Source organism: Corvus brachyrhynchos, unplaced genomic scaffold, assembly GCF_000691975.1.
Source record: "Corvus brachyrhynchos isolate BGI_N302 unplaced genomic scaffold, ASM69197v1 scaffold167, whole genome shotgun sequence".
Taxonomy (NCBI): domain Eukaryota; kingdom Metazoa; phylum Chordata; class Aves; order Passeriformes; family Corvidae; genus Corvus; species Corvus brachyrhynchos.
In genome coordinates this window covers 2,625,625-2,643,657 of record NW_008239547.1, presented here as the reverse complement: position 1 = coordinate 2,643,657, position 18,033 = coordinate 2,625,625, and the positions used below count along the sequence as shown (strand labels likewise).

Below are 18,033 nucleotides of genomic sequence, written 5' to 3'. Positions count from 1 at the left end.
CCCAAAACCTAAGTTATTAGTTGTCAGATTCCTCTGGTCCTTCAAATAGTGCTTAAGGTCAGTACAGAACTCAGAAGGTTTGGTCCAGCAGCTGAGCAGGGCTGCCTGGCCTGCCCAGATTGTTACAGTGGCTCTCATGTAGGTTTTTAGGGTGTGGGCACATGGTATAGTTGAGAACCCTGAGATCACATGTGGACAAACTAACTTTACAGGTACTCATCACCATCTCAATTTCTGTGCTTCATCTGAAAATTGCTTACGAATCCTTGTCTCCTGTAATGGCAGAACTATATTTATTGGGTAAAAAAAGCCTTATTACAGAACTACTTCAGCAGTACTTTCATTCTAGCTAATCTAAAATTACCATTAAACCCAGGCATTTACCAATAGAAAAATACTACCTGATAGAAATTTATACACAAGTCTAAATTTTGAGTCTAAAACATAAGTTAGTTTTAACTTGCATATAATAGCTTTCTACAGAGTGCTCTACTGAATAAAAGTAGTTCGCTTATCTTAAAAAAAACAATTACATTACTAGGACTGCATTTTTCTCAGTTTACATATTTGAAACTTAATACAACGGCTTTTTTCCCATCTGATTTATTTAGTTAATATTGTCACTAGACTCTCTAAAATAATTTCATCTAGAAGCAAGAGGCTCCTGTTATTTATCTTTCATTATACTAATTTTTTTTTCCTCTAAGAACCCTGCTGATTTCTTTCCCTCATTACTTCTTATACATAAAAGCACATTTTACTTACTGTTGTAAATTTTAAGTTCTAGGGGTTTTTTCCCTAAGAAAGGATCTTCTCATTGTGACCTAGAAGATGCTGAGCTGTGTTGTACAAAGCAATAGCACATGGCTTCTCCATCAGAATTTGCTTGGGTGTATTGACAAACTGTACATTCAATGTACATTCAAAAATGAGTATTTTTTTTTCAGCACTCCTTCAAAATAGTGGTTTTATCTACTTCTCTTTCTCCCAAAGAATTGTTTGTCTCTGTCAGAATGCCATTAATCGAGATTTCAGTTCTGATGGTCCTGAATGTTGAGACACAATCTAATCTTCACAGGAAGAGCCCCTGCCACTGTTTCTTCAAGCAAAATGATAAAGAGAATATATGTTGTAGTGTGACACCATGTGCCAGAGTTGCTCTAGTTCTATGAAGCTGTGAAAACAAATGTTAAGAATGCTTGCCTAAAAAGTCCACTTTTACTGGGAAAAAGTGTGATGGGTTGTACATCACAAAAAAAAGGAACACAGACACGTTTATTGTCACGGAAGTAAATGTTCCTAAAAACAATTGTAAATCAGACTAGAAGAGGTAATCAAGTAGACTGTATTCAAGTCCAGGAAAAGGGATAGGAAGCTTGGAAACTAACTGCTCTCTCTCATGACTTCATTGAAAATATTCATGAATACATTCAACTAATGTTAGCATTAGTTGAATTACTGTCAGCCTCTGTCCCTGAAAGCTATGCCATTAACTTAGTTCTTGTATAAGGACAGTAAGCTAAAAATGAGGTTCTACTTGGCAGTCACTTTTGAAGCAATTAAATATCTTTAGGTGTTTTGACAATGCACTAACCCTCCAATACGTAACCTTTTCCTGCCAGTCAGAGCACAGTTTCTCGAGTCAACTCTCACAAGATCAGTGCTAATAGCATTTTAAGGGAGAACCTACTTCAAACAAGTAGAGAAAAATAGCGAAAAAAAAAAAAATTAGTCTAAGTTCACAGTTCTGACTCAGAACTTTTTCCTTAGAGATGGCCACAGTGATTAGAGGTGAATGAGCAAACTCTGCAAGCTGCTTTTAAAAAGCTGGGGTGCTTCTTTTATCTGTCCTGAAGAAAATGCACTCAGTTCGTGTCTGCAGCATTTCCTCTGTAAAAGCCAAACAGCCAGTATCAGGCAGGCATCCAAAATTGAGTTGTTGTTTTTCTTCTTACAGGCTATTTTCAGGAAGAGATGTGACCAGTCCAGTGGTGCTCCCCAGGAGAAGCACAGCACCAAGATACCTACGATGAAATGATTCATCACTTCTGAGACTTTACAGTATATTTTAAGACAAAAGCAAGTATTAGATGATATAATCTGACCACCTACAATAACAGACCACATGAATTCAAATAAAACATCTCTGTCTGGATCCCAATGGCATGGGAATGGCCAATAAGGGTTTTCCAGGAAGGTATCTAGTCTGCATTTAAACACCAGGCAGAAAAGCAGTTGGGCCATATTTGTACTTGATTTTCCTGGTTAACAATGCAAATATCCCCAGCATCAGGATATTTGCACTGACAGTCATCAGGGCAAAATAAATAATAGGCTGTGACTCTAAAGCCTTTCAGTCAATCCAGAGAGGAGAATAGCAAAACCAGATTTAAGGCAGAGTTGCACACAGGTTAGTATTTACATCTGCGTACTTCCCAAAACAAGGAACACAATCTAAACCTGAGGCTAAGCTAAGTAGAGACTCCAATCTAAAATAAGACTGCATACTTAAGAAAAATTTATGCAGTTGTTTGGGGTTTTTTTTTTCCAAAAAGACAACACGTGGTATGGGATTTGGTAGGGGGAGAAGGTAAAAAAAAAAGGGCCTGATTGTCTCAATTATGACATTGTATCAAAAGGCAAAAATAATTATTGGTAACATCCTTTCAAAAAGAAAAAGCAGAAAAAGACCTCTTTTAACCTGCACAAAGGTACTCCAGAAGTCAGAATGAATGCCTGCCAGAAACCAGACTGATGTTAACAATTTGGATCATGTCCACAGGACTCAGAATGAATGCCTGCCAGAAACCAGACTGATGTAACAATTTGGATCATGTCCACAGGACAGTGTTTACTAAGAGTGTGTTGCTTGTACTGATGGTTAAATTGAACATAAAGATCAATAGTACCTGGAAATGTGATAGAGAGAATGACCCCCTGAATGGAGGGAAGAACATATCCCACCTGCCTTCATTCTCCCTCCAGGATCTAAAATGTCTCTCTACAGAGTATGCCCTCAAAAATGCTGGTGTCAGAACAGAGCACAACTGGAGCTCTGAGGGCCAACACAACAGGTTAGCAGCTCCACTCCTCTCTGCCAAGATCACAGGTTACACTGCCTCTGTTCTTCAGGACCAAACAAGGATTCAAATGATATTAGTGAGAAATGCCTGCATGCTACAGACTGGAAGACCAATTCCTAAGGTAAAGCTATTTCTATAAACTCACACAGCTATGGATGGTCTGAATGGACAATTACAAACATTCTCACGCTTGCAACCCAAAATTATTTGGGACTTAAGGCAAGAAATAATATGGAAAAAAAACCTCACAAAACACAAGGACTGTTCTTTGTAACAGTGTTTATATCTTTGGAGAAAACAAATGGAGTGGAGCAAGAGCACAGTCAAATGCTTGATGCTTACAATGGACAAGTGAGGTATTCTTTCATTATAAGAAGTTAATGGCAACAATGGTATTATTTCATGTGACTCTTACTAAAAAGGTAAGTATACAGCTGAATATAGAATTCATGCTTTTTAAGCCCTCCTCTTCTTCCATCATTCCTTGATAGGACTTGCAAGGTTGTAGCCCCAGTTTATGGGGACAGCTGCTGTGGCCCCAGGGTCCCAGTGACATACTCAGTGCTTTCCATACACGCCAGCTTGGCAGCCATTTCTCGTGTTCACACGTACAAATTCAAACACAGAATTAACGTAAAGCCTATGGAAAATTCAGTGAGAAGTAAAGACTTCAAAGCTGACGCATCTCTATTACATGTATTTCAACATTTTCACCATTTAGCAGTGTTACAAAGATACACAAATAGGGGAAACACTTAAACTTGCTGCAGTATAACACAATGACAAAGATGCAAAATGTCTCTCCATATAATCATGTAATCACCAAAGAAAATATGTTAGGTTACACTTGTAACAAAAATGACTGCTATAATGTACCATTTTTTTAAACAATGTTAGAAAGCAGTTAGAATAATCTACTTATGCATAATTAAAAGCAACTCTCAATCACCTATGGATATGAAACATAACTGAAATGTGCATTAAACATGCAAAAATATTTCTTCCTTAAGTAGCTTACTGAATAATATTTCATGAGAATTTGCTTTTTATAGTTCACACTCTGTGTAGCAATAAAATGGTCCCTTAGAAAGCAATCATCATTATGGAGCTGTATCCTGAAAGAAAACTCAAATTTAAAAATTAAAGTTTATTCTACTACCAAGAAAAAAAAAAAAATCAGTCTTGCCATTTTTCACAAAAATATTCCAGAATATTCATATCAGGATGATGGCAGCATTTTATTTAGACATTTATTTCAAACACGCATCGTATATTAATTATCCATACAAAAATTCTGTATACCTAAGCTACCAAGAAATGCCTCTTCAGCCAGTGTCATGCAGTATTTACTTTGAAGGGCAGTGGAACAATATTAATTATGGAGTTTAAGCTCTACAGGGCAAATATTTGCTCTCACGTGCTTAAAACCAATTTGTGCCACGTCTTGTACATATTGGAAGGTAATGATGTTTTATCATGTCTGGTAAAAGTTCACAAGTTCTAGAGTGCTGCTTTATTTGACTTCCTTTCTTGGAAGAGAGACAAGCTGCTTCAGCTGAACTGAAATAACCCAATGAATATCCAACAGCATAAGATAGATATGATTAGCAATAGAACTGGACAAATAGTATCAAAACTTTCTAAACTTTTCAAGAGGGAAAAAAAAGACATGCATTTGGTGTGGCTTTGATGTTTAGATAGGTTTCTAGAAACGCTCAAAATGTATCACAAAGCCTTCTGCTGTTACCATACAACAGGACACTCTCAAAGTGTATTTTTTTCACTTTCTGCCCTTAAGACATTAATTTAATCACAATTTTTGATCAAGTTTTATCAGTCTTTCAAATTATACAATTTCCTAAAGAATCTACCTGAAATGCATGTCTTCATATTTCAAAATTAACACTTTTTAAACATGTTAATTCAGGAAATTGCACGGTCTTCATATTTCAAAATTAACACTTTTTAAACACTGCTGGTGTTCTTTCACTGCATTTTAGGATGAAAACAAGTATCAAAGTGTCTTAATTTCAAAAGAGCCTATAACAATTTACTAAAAGTCCCTAGCAATTCTCTAACTCTATGACAGTATTCTATACATTGTAGTTTATTTGGAAAACTCACATTTTATAATGCAGCATTTGTCATCCAATTAAATGCACCACCAAATCTATATTTTAGATCTTTTCTCCACTCAAAGATTTAACCATTAGATACTTAGATAATATATATGAAGGGATAAAGGTGTTTCAAACCTTGTGCAAGTAGGAAGCCAGTACAATTCAAAATTTAGTGTTTTCTCTACTAAATCAACTTTCCTAGAAGTTCTGAAAGTAAGTAAGTTGAAATGGTTACAGCTATCATCTTAAAAAAAAATAAGAATCTGGATATACTGACTCCCTTTCTTCTATTGTAGTAGAAGGAAAGTGTTGAACTTGTTCTAGAAAAAGTGTCTAAAGCAAAAGACTTCTCAAGAAACTTACACACACATCTTCATACACTTATTAGAAGTTTAAAAGAAAAAAGTGATGAGCAAAAGCAGTTGGCCATGGAAGAGAGTTTTGACATAAATATAAATAAAGCAGTGCAGAAATGCAAAGCTCAAAAGGGATGCCATGTTTTCTGAACATAAATCAGACAGGAAAACTGAATCATGTGAAGGATGAAAGAGCAGCTGACCAGAGAATCACAGAGCAGCTGAGCCTGGAAGGCATCTCTGAAAACCATCCAGTCTCAAGCTCTACTCAGAGCAGGCTCAGCTAAACCAAGTTGCCCAAGGCCACATATATCCAGGTTCTGAACATCACCAATGGTGGACACTCCATCTCAACTGTGGACAACCTGTTCTGGTGCCTGACTACTCTCACAGTGTAATCAAAAAATGGGGGTTTTATATTGCTTCAGTCTGAAGCACTACATCTTACTCTGTCACTGACTACCCCAGAGAAGAGTCTGTCTACCTCCTTTACACCTTTCCATCAGGTATTTACACACAGAGAAAATCCCCAAAACTTTCTCTTCTCCAGGCTGTACAGTCCCAGCTTGGTCAGCCTCTCCTCATTCAACAGATGCTCCAAACACTTCACGATTGTGGTGGCCCTCCCTGCAGAGCATCCATGTCTCATGAACTGAGGAGCCCAGAAGTGGACACAGCCCTGCAGAGGAGGCCTTGACCAGCTGGCAAAGCTCTGCCTAATGCAGCCCCTGAGGCTGTTGGCCTCAAGAGCACACTGCTGGTTCATGGTCAACATAGTGCCCTGCCAGGACCCCCTGAGACTTTTTCATAAAGCTGCTTCCGAGCTGCTCAGCCCTACAGCCTGTCCTGGTGCATGGGGTGAGGTGCAAGACAAGGACCAGTATCCCCCCAGCCTCTGTAACATCTCAGCACAAAGCTGCTCTGGCAGAATGCTTCTGTGCAAAGGACCAAGCAATTCACAGCTCCAAGTACATGTATAGATAGACATTCAAACACATGCATTTATATGATGTTCACAAACAGGTTAGCTGTAAATAAACATTAATATAAAACATACAAAAATATTTGAGGGTTGCAAATATTTCAATTTATTAGCTATAGAGAAAGTTCAATTTGTTTCTCAGGTCAAGCCAATGTAATTAGTTTTATTTTAAAATGTAACGGTAAGACTATAACTGGTTAAGATGAAAGATATGGGACTCACTTTGCTTAAATTAGAATGCATGGTTATACCACTTCAGGAATACTTTTTTCCCCCTAGCCAACTGTATTTGAAAGAGGAAAAAATCATTAGAATGTTTAGATGGGATTGGTGGTGAAAAATAGTAGCTATTACATTCTGACAAAAAAAAGTAGAGCTCAGTAAGCAAATCATACTACTTCTTTCATGAAAGTAAATGAAAACTGGTTGCCTTGAGAATAGTTATGGTAAATCTGGGGACCAAATTTAACTTCAGAGGGATTCTGATCCTGCACCAAGAAATAAACAGCTCAGTATAACAAATATTAAATTGTCTGATTGTCCTCTAAGCAGTATCTACTTTCGCTCACCAATAATCAAAGACAATAAATATTTATCTCAAGAAGTTTATCCGCATAAGATGTTGGGAAGAAGTGTTTTTCTTTTCATTGACAGAAAGAATAAAACCCTTATAGGAGATGAATAAAGATACAGAAATGCAGTAGGATGAAGCTCAGCAATGGCTTATGGAATAGCCAAAACACAGAAAGGCAGTAATACTCAAAAAGCTGAAGATCAAAAATCAAATGTACCATCATTCCCATGTTGGTACTGATGCTTAGTACATTCACGATCTCAAACAGGAAAGGGCAAGAAAGTATTAAAGAAACACAAAAGATGATGCTAAGTAGGTTAGTAAAGACTAAGAAATTTCCAGGAGACCAGTCCCTGACAGCCATCAGTACTGGCAAATGCAAACCAGAAGAAAAAAATCATATGAATTACTGAGATTTTAAAAAAAACATAGATAACCCAAAAGCAGTCATTTTTCATTTCCAAAGAACATTTACCTCCTACCAGAAGTCACCAACAAAAATGACTGTATTTGAATGTCTAGTGCTATAAAATTGTGCTTAAAAATAAATCTAAATTAGGTTTTTTCCATTAAGATTATAACTATGATTCAGTACATTGTTTTGAATATAAAGATTCAGCAGCAATTGTCTCCAGTTTTTCATCACAAGATCTTTAATATGTTTCCAAGCTAATTTTAATTTATTATAGAGAAAAGAATGAACTTTCTTCTCTAGATTAAATTAAACTTGCCTCTTATGTACCTATCATGAAGTATTAAAAAAGCAGGAAAAACAGTTGCTACAGTTGATAAAAGCTTTTTTTAAGTAAGGTAGACAATAAGTTTTTTCTATTGGTTAACCGTTTCTCAAGTCTTGAAAAAAACCCAGGTTTTTTCCCAAGAAAAAAAATTAACTGCAGTATGTATGCATGAGCAGAATTTTCCTGCTTTAACAATGCGGAAAACTGTCTGCAGTAAACTGATAGTTAACTGTGTCACTCAAGAACAGTCTGCACAGTTCATAGGAAGCTGAGTCCTTTGCAATGACAGCAAGTGTAGCAACAGTGTGTTTATCTAAGAGGAGTTTGGGTGACTTTGTTTTTGACCAAAATTCTACCACAAGTCAAGATCACTAAGAAAACTACGAAGCTCATCAGACGCAGGTTTCAAAAATATATCAGGTTGCTTAAGTCTTGCTGGAAGTATCTGAAGCATGGTGTGAGTACATGCTGTGAGGCACTCCAAAATCCCATTCTGAAGATGATCCAGCCTGAGCCCTGGCTGGAGCACATCGGGACTCTCAGCTCATATGCTTGGCACACCTTTCTGCAGAAATCAAACTCTGGAAAAGGTAATTCACACACCCGGCAATCACTGCTCAATTCCAGTCCATCAGTTTAGAGATAATAATTTTGTCTGTGGGTAAGCTAGAAGATGGGGGTAATAGTATTTATATTACCTCACATGATATGGGAGTACTTGGCACCTTCCAAGATAAGCCTGTCAGATCCCTCACAGAATGGGCCAGACCAGATGCTTTGAAATCAAAATGCTGTGTATTTATCTGATTGCATATATCTAATTGTGCTTAATGCTACTAGAGGCATTTTTCAGATACTGTACAGTCCTCTGAATGTAGTGATAAGAAATGGTGTGGGAACCCAGAGTGCAGAGAATATGTCTCTGCCTGTTTTGAGGGGTTTCACCCCCCTGAACAACACAGCTTTTGACCTCTGTCCATGGGAAAAACTGCCTACTATTAGAAAAGAACTAGAAACTACACTAGTGTAAATTAGGTGACAGACTACTATGCAAGATTGTCACAGGGTGAAAAATTTAGAGGTTTTGGGTTTGTTAATGTAGTAAATAGATAAAAGCAAAAAACATCAAAATGGATTATTGTTGTTCTCCAAACCTTCTTCTTCTTCTACTCCTCCATATTCTGCAGTAAAAGTAGTTTGGGATGATTGGACAAAGAATTCTGCAGTTCCTGGCTGTGTCATTAAATAATTGGTAGAAAAGTAAAAATAATGTACATTTTTAGTAACCATTGGCTAATTTATCTTTAAAAAGGCCATGTAATCTTGATAATTCAGCTTTCTCCTGTATTCCCTGCTTTGTGCTATGTCTGGATCATGCTAGTGACTCTTTTTCTCTGATAAGACTTAATAAACAACTATCAAGAAGCAGCGAAGGCTGAGAGTCCCGTTTGTCTCTGGAACTCCTGGCAAGGACTTTAAAAACTCTCTCCCATCAGGAGAGGTTTGATTACAGCATGGTCAGTGTCAAAACAGGAATGAATGAATGAAGCCGTGCTCTGTTTATGCCTGGATTTGATACAGCTTCTGCCACTTCACATGTGGGAAAGGGAATTCACAGCCAGTCTGTCATGAGAATGGTGCTGCCTGGTTACAGTCCCCAGGCTCCTCACTTAAGGTTTTCTGTGCCTCCCAATACACCCTGATCTTCCTTCTCTTGCTCCAGCCTCAGTTTCTCAATCTCTCTCCTGGAAAGAGCTCCTTCCCATTCCCCTCCCTGCAACCTCCCTCTGCTCCCACCAGGTATATTATGCCATGTTCCACCAGCCAGCTAAACTTCTGGGCCTCACCACTTCCCTTCCCAAACACAATGGGAAGAAGCACCAGTTCAACTAATCAGCATTGCCTAACAGGATGCTCTACTCAGCAGAGAAAGATCCAAAAACTGCAGCCATAGACCTGAAAGAACTGGGAATGGATGCAATGCTACCATCATCTGTCATATGCAAGAAAAAACAAATATCTCCCTGCTATTTTAATTTGACAGACAACATCATTCAGCCAACCATCTACCCCTTTTCATGTTTTAAGTCTGGGGGAGGGAAAACCGGAAGCAAATAGAATTGACCCAGATGAACTTAAATGCTCAAGTTAAGACAGCTAACTAGGATGAAAGGAATTTTTGCAAAGGTTTTCTTCTTTGAAGAAAACATTGATAACCAAGATTAGCTCCTGCACAACAGACTCATTTAAATTTTTAGTCTTAGAAGCGAAGATGCTGTAGCTAAGCAACCTGGCTTTTCCTCAAACTGAAAGTTGGTTTCCACAGCACCTTGTTTATCACTGAGAACTCTGACAAACCTCTACCTTATTTTATGTAACAGTGTCTGGGGGAGTGCCAGATTAGATTTGGTTTACTGTCATAAGGGGACTTTTCCCATGAATGCAGATGATGCAGTTATTTTTAAAATAGCATCCAAAATGTTCTTTGTGTCTACTGCAAGCTTTTCAAATACCCTGAGCTCTTGGAGAGAACAGATACACCTGTCTGCTTCTGAATCCAAGAAGTGCTGGCTATGTTTCCTTTACCTGCATACTGAAATGAGCCACTGCCCTTTCTGCCTTAGATTTCCCCTTCAGCCCAGGAATTGATATAGCATTTAGAATTTGTTTTCTATCACTAAAGATGTTTTAAGACAATGCTCTCTGCTCTGGTTGGGTACTTCTCTTGTCCTGTCTTAGATGCAATCTGTAGCTTCAAGAATGATTATTATTTCCAAATTAGAATCTAACTATAGTCCATAAACCCATTCACTCAGACTGAATCACCAAACATCTTTCCTTTCTAATTCTTCTAATTCTGACTGCACTTTTCCTAATGGATAGGACAGAAAATACATGCAAGTAATAAGCAAAATCAATGACACCGAATATGACCCACTGGGTTATAACTTCAGATGCTAATCTCTTGCCATGCTTCCCCTCCCACAGACTGTGCATATTAATAGCCTTTTCCCAGTCTGACAAGGGCACTGAAAAGCATTTGCTTGAAAAACCTGGAAAGCATTAGGTTCCCCCCCCCTCCCAACTCAGTCCCCATTACAAATCTATCTTTAATCAGCCCCCCCCAACTTGTTCAGTTGCTTGTAACCCTGCATGCAGTATAATAAAATATGATGGTCCTAAATGTTTTGCTAAACAATGGAAAAAATATTTTGGCTGTACTGCTCATTTGTTTTCCCTTCTCAAATGGTTTTGTGTTTGTGCTGAATAAATACACACACAGTAGGCCTATGCATCCTTCTACAAACACAGATATGCAGACACTGTATACAGACAGCAGCGCAGCTTTCTTGTTTACTCTGCCTCCCTCATTTCCTCTAGATATTTTTGCACGCTGTCATTTGTGGAATACTGTTGAAACCCAAAGGGATCTCAGCTGAGCCTGTCTCACATTGCAAGCTGCTGGCAGGCTCATTAAGGCTGGGGGAGCAGTGTGGGGGCTGCTGCCACTGCTCACAGACTGATGCTGCTGGCTGGAAGGATTCAGCCAAGCTCAAGGGGCCACACCAGCTGATTTCTTCAGACGCTCCTCAGCCTTGACATTATTGTTGGCGTCTCAACAAGGACTCTAAAGTTGTTACTAAAAGTGCCAGCAGCTGCTGTCAGCTTCTTGGAGAGGAAATCCAATATAATAAAAGTCTTCAAGGATTTCAAACAGGGTAAAAGTGCATGTTTTCTTACTCCTATAACCAGCCTTTACTGTATATTGTACAATGAAATTACTTTGCATTTGTTACTGGGTAACTACACTTCTTCTGTTTGTTAATTTCAGAATGGTCTGCATCATTTTATGATCTACCCAACTTCATTATTTCTAACTCTGCAGATATTACCTGTCATACTTGTTGCAGCCCCAGAGAACCCATATCTCTTGCCCAATAGCTTTTGGGGAAGCTGTTGCCTATTTCAGAGTCAAGGTAAAAGGCAGGAAGCAGAACATAGCTCTCTCACACATAAGTAATGCCTGGCCATCAGCTTCTTTGTGGCCAATCCAGTTACAAACAAACAAACAAACAAACAAAAAAAAAAAAAAAAAGGGGTTACAAGGTCACAACTGAAGTAGACATTAGTCATAGCTGTGATTTGGCTTTCCGGTGTTAAGTATCACCTAACTTCCTGCATAATTAGGCTGAGCAGTGTCCAGTTACCCTGAGGTTAAAGGAGGGTACTCTTGTTCTTCCAGTTCATCTAGGCTGCTATGAAATCAGGGATGTATGCTTACTGTCCACAAAAGAGAAGAAATTGGGTAAAAATTTCACTACAAACTAGGAATTTGGTAGTTGAATTAAAATGGGGAATCCAAAGTTCTCGGTGCTTGTTTTTGTTTTGTACTTAAGGGCACCATACATAAAGCAAGATATTTAAGAGCCACCAATCCTAAGGCAGAACACCCAAAGGACAGAAGGTAATTAAAAGGAAGATTAGTATGTCTCAGCATTTTGCCTATTTGAGTCATAATATTCTTAAATCACTCAACCACACACTATTTTCTGCCAAGCAAGGACTAGCACTACTATTCCATCACAATCAGATTGCTCTTGATGACCTTCCAAAGACAAATCTCAGTGTCACAGCTAGCATCATCTCCTAGTGCTGCTGTGTCAGACTATGTGAAGGCAACACAGTACTTTCAACAACAGTCTCAATTTTCTGGTAGAAGTTGGATGCCACCCATGCCTTCCCTTTTTTCTGTCTAGCACACACAGACCACTGGCTATATGTTTCCATTCACTGTAATGCACCTCCATCTCCCTCATTTCAGCCAATTTTTTATTTAGAAAACAAACACTTCAGAACAGCACAGAAAGTAGGAGAATTTGTCTGCTATGTGTCTAGTAGATTTTAGCCACTATAAAATTTACTGAAATATAAAACAAAGAAGCATTTTGATTAATCTGTTACTTTGGTTTTCTCCTCTTATTCTTTCATTAAGTCACTCTCTATGTTTTCAAGCATTAGGGAAGAAGGGAGTTATATTTCTGAAGTATCGATCTTTATGCCTTTGGTTTAATGGTACTGGTAGCCTGGCCACATGGTATGGGCTATGCAGTAAACACTTTCAGAGCCAAATCAGAAATTCACTATGGCAAAGACTTACCAAACAGTCTGCACAAAGTCTATGCTGCAGTGTACACTCAAGTCACCTAACAAAACTAAAGCAAGCAAGGAAGGTCTAACTTAACAAGAACTGGAAATCCAGAGATCTCCATTCTCTTCCTACTCTGCTAGAGACAGACTTTGTAAATGGGGGCAGAGCATTCCACCATCAGCAGGTGTTTTTTTAACTGCTCCTAGGTATGTAAAAGAGAGCACAGGAAATATGATTTCATTAGCATTTATAAGCAAAACTGTGTGGAAAACATTGTTGCACAACTATATAAGTTATCCCTATTCTACACAGTGGATTCCAAAGGAACAAGTATGAAAAGCAGCACGTGGGAACTTCTCCGGGGTTCAGCTGTGGTAGTTTCTTCTCAGTTGCTGGTACAGTGCCGTGTTTTGGATTCTCTATGAGAGTAACGTTGACAGCAACAGCCAAAACATCAGTGTGTCAAGCAATGCTTACATTAAGTCAAGGACTTTTCAGTTTCCCATGTTCTGCCACTGAGGAGGTGCACAAGAAGCAAGCAGAGCCAGGACAGCTGACCTGAGCCGGCCAAAGGGATATTCCACACCATGGAACATCATGCTCAGTATATAAGCTGGGAAGAGCTGGGCAGGAGGGGTCACTTGTGGTGGGGAACAGGACAGGCATCGATCAGCAGGTGGTATTGTGCATCACTGGTTGTTCTTGGGTTTCATTTTCCTTTTTTATTTCTCCATCATTTTAGTAATAGTATATTTTATTGTCACTGTTATTATATTTTATTTTGTTTCCATTATTAAGCTGTTCTTATCTCAACCAACCAGTTTTATCTTCTTTCCCCAGTTCTCCTCCCCATGGCAGTGAGGGCAGGGGAAATGAGTGAATGACTGCATGGTACTTAGTTGCCAACTGGGGCTAAACCACAAGAGACCTAAGACTGGGTTTTTTTCCCTTTTACTCTTGGCTGCAGAAATGCCACTTACAATCCCACCCCTCTGCTGAAATATTTTGCTCATAAGACATTAGGAGAAGGAGGAGCACTTGTCAAAGTATATAATCACATTTGGGATAACTAGAATATATTAAAAAACAAGCTTTACCAGATCACATGGGAAACAATATTTTCTTCCAGGAAGAAACATGAGCTATTTAAAAAGTATTCCCTCAAATTCAGAAGTCAAGAAGTACTTGACAAAGAAAAACATTTTTCCACATACAGAAATATTTAGTCGTAAATCAGTCTTTGATAAGAGACTTCATTTCTCATTTCAAGAAAAAAAAAAATCAAAGTGAAAATACAAAAAAAAAAGCTTACAAAAATTCTGAGTTCTTCTTGCTCAAATATGTTAGCAGCTGAATTCATCAAAACCAACTGTTTTCCTAAATTTAGACTTGGCTTTGATAAATTGGCATTTTACAGCAAATTAGGCAAACAGCTCCCAACTTCTGGTAGACAAATGTCAACTTTCCCTATTTTTGTCCTTTCCAAAAGCACAGAAGAGCACAAGGTGCTTACTCTCACAGAAAACAAATGGGTGCCTTGGGAATCACCTTTACATGGCAGAATTAAAAGAAAAATCAAAATGTATTTTGTTTTAAAGTTTCACTGAACACATATGACTTCCCAGGCAGAATGATCTATGATTTGCTGACAGATGGAACCAGACACAGACCTTCAGAAGAAAGGGGAAGCAGGAAGGAGCTGAGCACAAACATTTTAGCCAGCTCTGTCAAAATGTTGGCATTTCTACTGAGAAGGAATTACAGTATCCAATTCTGCCTGTTATTCTGTATCACTCTATCAAAAGATCATGTTTTTCTGAATAATTACTATTAGCATTTCAGCTACTTCTATTATATTTTGTAAAGCTGTCCAAGGAAAGTGACACTGACATTAAAAGCCTATTTTGATTTTGGGTGCAAAATAATTGTTAGACTTGCAAAGCAGAACCTCATAAATCATTTCATTGGTAATCTTCTTCCCTGTAACTGTTATCTCTTCACAATAACTTAGCTTCTGTTTTATTTAACACCAATAATTCTGAAATGCAGGCAGTCCTGAAACTCATGTATTCCACAACACCTCGCACAGAAAGATTTCTTCAGCCCTACAAACCACATTTAATGTCTATAAAATAAATAACATCTATACTACAGAACACTACTCAGTGTAAAGATTTGTTATTGAAGTGAGGCCCCTTAGGGACAGACGTACCTCAGAATTGTTGAGATGACACCTGTGCGTCCCTGAGAACCATCCCTCGCTCGAACACTGGTCAATGTCCACCTTCTGCAGATTGATGTCGACTTTGACAACACCTCTGAAAACAGAGAGAAACAGCCTTGAACATAACTACAGAAATAGGTTAAACTTTTTTATGATGCTGTAGCCTGAAAAGCAGAACTACATCTTTCTTCTAAATATGGAATTTGATAAAATGTCTAAAACCAGAGAAGTTTTGTGCTCCCAGAGCCATCATCACAGACACATATTCTTATTTTAGACTTTACTGAGATGTATTATGACAAGAGCTCAGTAAATCTAACACATTAAGAGTAGGGTGGCAGTTAAGAACAAGTTATATGTTCAAACAGTGTAATGCCCTTCACATTTTAGAGTGCAGCAAAGACCCAAAATAAATACAGTGAAAGACCTGCACTACTTTTTCTGAAGCCAGCAACCTTCCCAGCCAAATCTGAGAGCAAGGAACCAGGCACTGCACCTCACTCCATGTCCAGCAAAAACTACATTCTCCCCTTTGCTCCAGGGAATCCTATTTGCCAAAACAACTGGCAAAAGCCTTTTTTTGTACTCTCCCCAGTGACAACCCAGCCTCCAGAGACATTCAGGCCTCTTCTCTGCAACTCAACATCCTCCTCCAGCAAACATCCAAGCCCCTCTCCCCACACCTCTGCCAGCTGGCCCTGCAATAAAACCTGATACAAGATCAGAAAGTTGCACAAGCCAGCAACAGACCACTGATGTCTGTGAAGCAAAAAAAAAGTTTCCTACACACACAGGTCCTGAAGGACTGTCTGAATTGTGTAAGTCCTACACCAAGTCGTCTCCAGGTTTCATCATCAACAATTTACCTCAAAAATTCTTTTGAAAGAAAACCTAACAAGCCAATTTCAAAGCGGACACACTATTTTATAAAAAACTTGAAAATTATCAGAAGAAAGGTACAAGACTGTAGTTGTATATCTTAAAAAAAAAAAAAAATCCTTCAAAGATTTACATATTCTTCAGAATGATATAGGACATTTATAGCATCATTTTGTGAGTGTGTGTCATCTATGACTGCTTTGCTGAGGTCCAGACTTGACAAAAATGTCAATATGCAACTTCGAGGTGCTAAATCATTACACAAACTCATTCATAGTGGATGAATGCTCTGAGTTGATTTCTTAAATCTAGAATACCATTCCTTTCAAGTCAATAATTTCAACCACTTGGGACAGATATTTTCATTTCCACAGTCTGGACTTCTACAACTACAAACACCATCATCCCTTCTTTCAGGCTGCGAACTAACAAGGGCATGGCCCAGCCTCTATCTCAGAAACACCTCACTCACCTCAAAGCATGTTCCCTTGTGGAGATCTGTTCACCCGCTGCTTTTCCTATCCCATATTGTTCCCCCACCCCACTTTCCCTTGCCCATAGCCCTGGCCACTCCCTCGAGTCCTACCTATTGGTTCCTGTACCCCAACTCCGCCCATGTACCGCCCCTGCAATCTGACAAACCCCCCCTGCGCCCGGATCACGAGGTCTCTCTGCCTCTGGGGGCCACCGGGAGAAGATGTAACCATTAAAGGTCCTCTGAAACCCTTATATAAGGAGAGACCCTTCTCACCTCCTTTGCCATCAGTGGTTGTAACGCTGATAGCTGCCAGAGCAAAACCGTGGAGCCGTCTGAAATGGACTACGGAAGGGCGACAATGGTCGCACTGCCCTAAGCAGCTCTGCTGAGCTCTCAGGGAAAGCTGCAGCTTGCTAAACTAAACCTAGCACTACAACAAATGGTGCCCAATGTGTGGCATCTGAGAAGAGGTGCCCAGGAGAGCACAGTTGCCTTTGGGAAGCCAGTTCCCCGACGCAAAGCTCACATTTCAGCGAGATGACCGAAGGGACAGCCATTAGCTCCTTGAGAAAAGTAGCGGTTTTGAAAACAGGTCAGCTGGACAGCAATGTACCACGCTGAGTGCCTTAAGTTGATTCTCTTTTCTGGCAAGCCCTGAAGAGGAGCCTGGATGGTCTGGTATGAGAGTGGGAGACTCTTTGTGCTGGTAAGCTTCAGAAGGGAACCAGGAAATGGCCTGGTTCAGAGGATCGTTTTTTCTTTTTAGTTTAATCCTTTTGCCTCAGTTTGGGTGGAGGGTTGGGGGTGGGTTCTTGTTGAGGTGAAGGAGGCCATGCCTTATGTCAAGCCCCCACAAGAAAGAACCCATCCCTAACAAGAGAAGATGCAAGTTCAGTGCCCCCAGTTTGGGAGTTAATTTTAGCAATGCATGGGGGGTCCTTGCATGTGAGAGATAAAAAGAACTAGCTTTTGTTTTGTTTCACTCAGTCATCTGGAAACAGAAACCTCTGATCCTCTCCCTCTGACCTTCAGGAGAGATCGGAAAATGTTCTGACCATTCCATGTCTCCCCTGTCCCCTCACCGAGCTAGGGCCGATCACCCTGGCCCGGGAGCTCCCCGTAAACCCTAATCCCAATCCCCCAAAACTCCCACCATGTTGGCTCTAAGTAGCAGCCAAGATGGCCACGACCGCATGTTTGGCTCCGCCATGTTGCCTTCTCCTTCTTGTACTCCATATCTTCCCGCGTGTGCGAAAACCCTTGGCCCCTCCTTAACCCCACCCCCTGCATCGCTCAGTATTGCTGCATTGGTCCCTTCCCATCCCCCCCTCAAAACGCAAAGTGCCTTTGTGCCAAGTCCCTGCACTGCAGCAGCGCACGTGCCCCCAGCAGCCCCTCCCCCCACCACCAGGGGTTCCATTCCGGCCATGGAACCCCACCTTGGGCTA

General features: G+C 39.6%; 1 protein-coding gene across 1 annotated transcript in view; it reads right to left on the bottom strand.

Annotated features, from left to right (window-relative positions):
* GPR158 (G protein-coupled receptor 158) overlaps positions 1 to 18,033 on the bottom strand; it is a 193,376-nt gene that overhangs the window by 160,718 nt on the left and 14,625 nt on the right. The window contains exon 2 of the mRNA XM_017741540.1: positions 15,217 to 15,322. Within this exon, the coding sequence (XP_017597029.1) occupies positions 15,217 to 15,322 (106 nt within the window). The remainder of the gene's footprint in view (positions 1 to 15,216; positions 15,323 to 18,033) is intronic.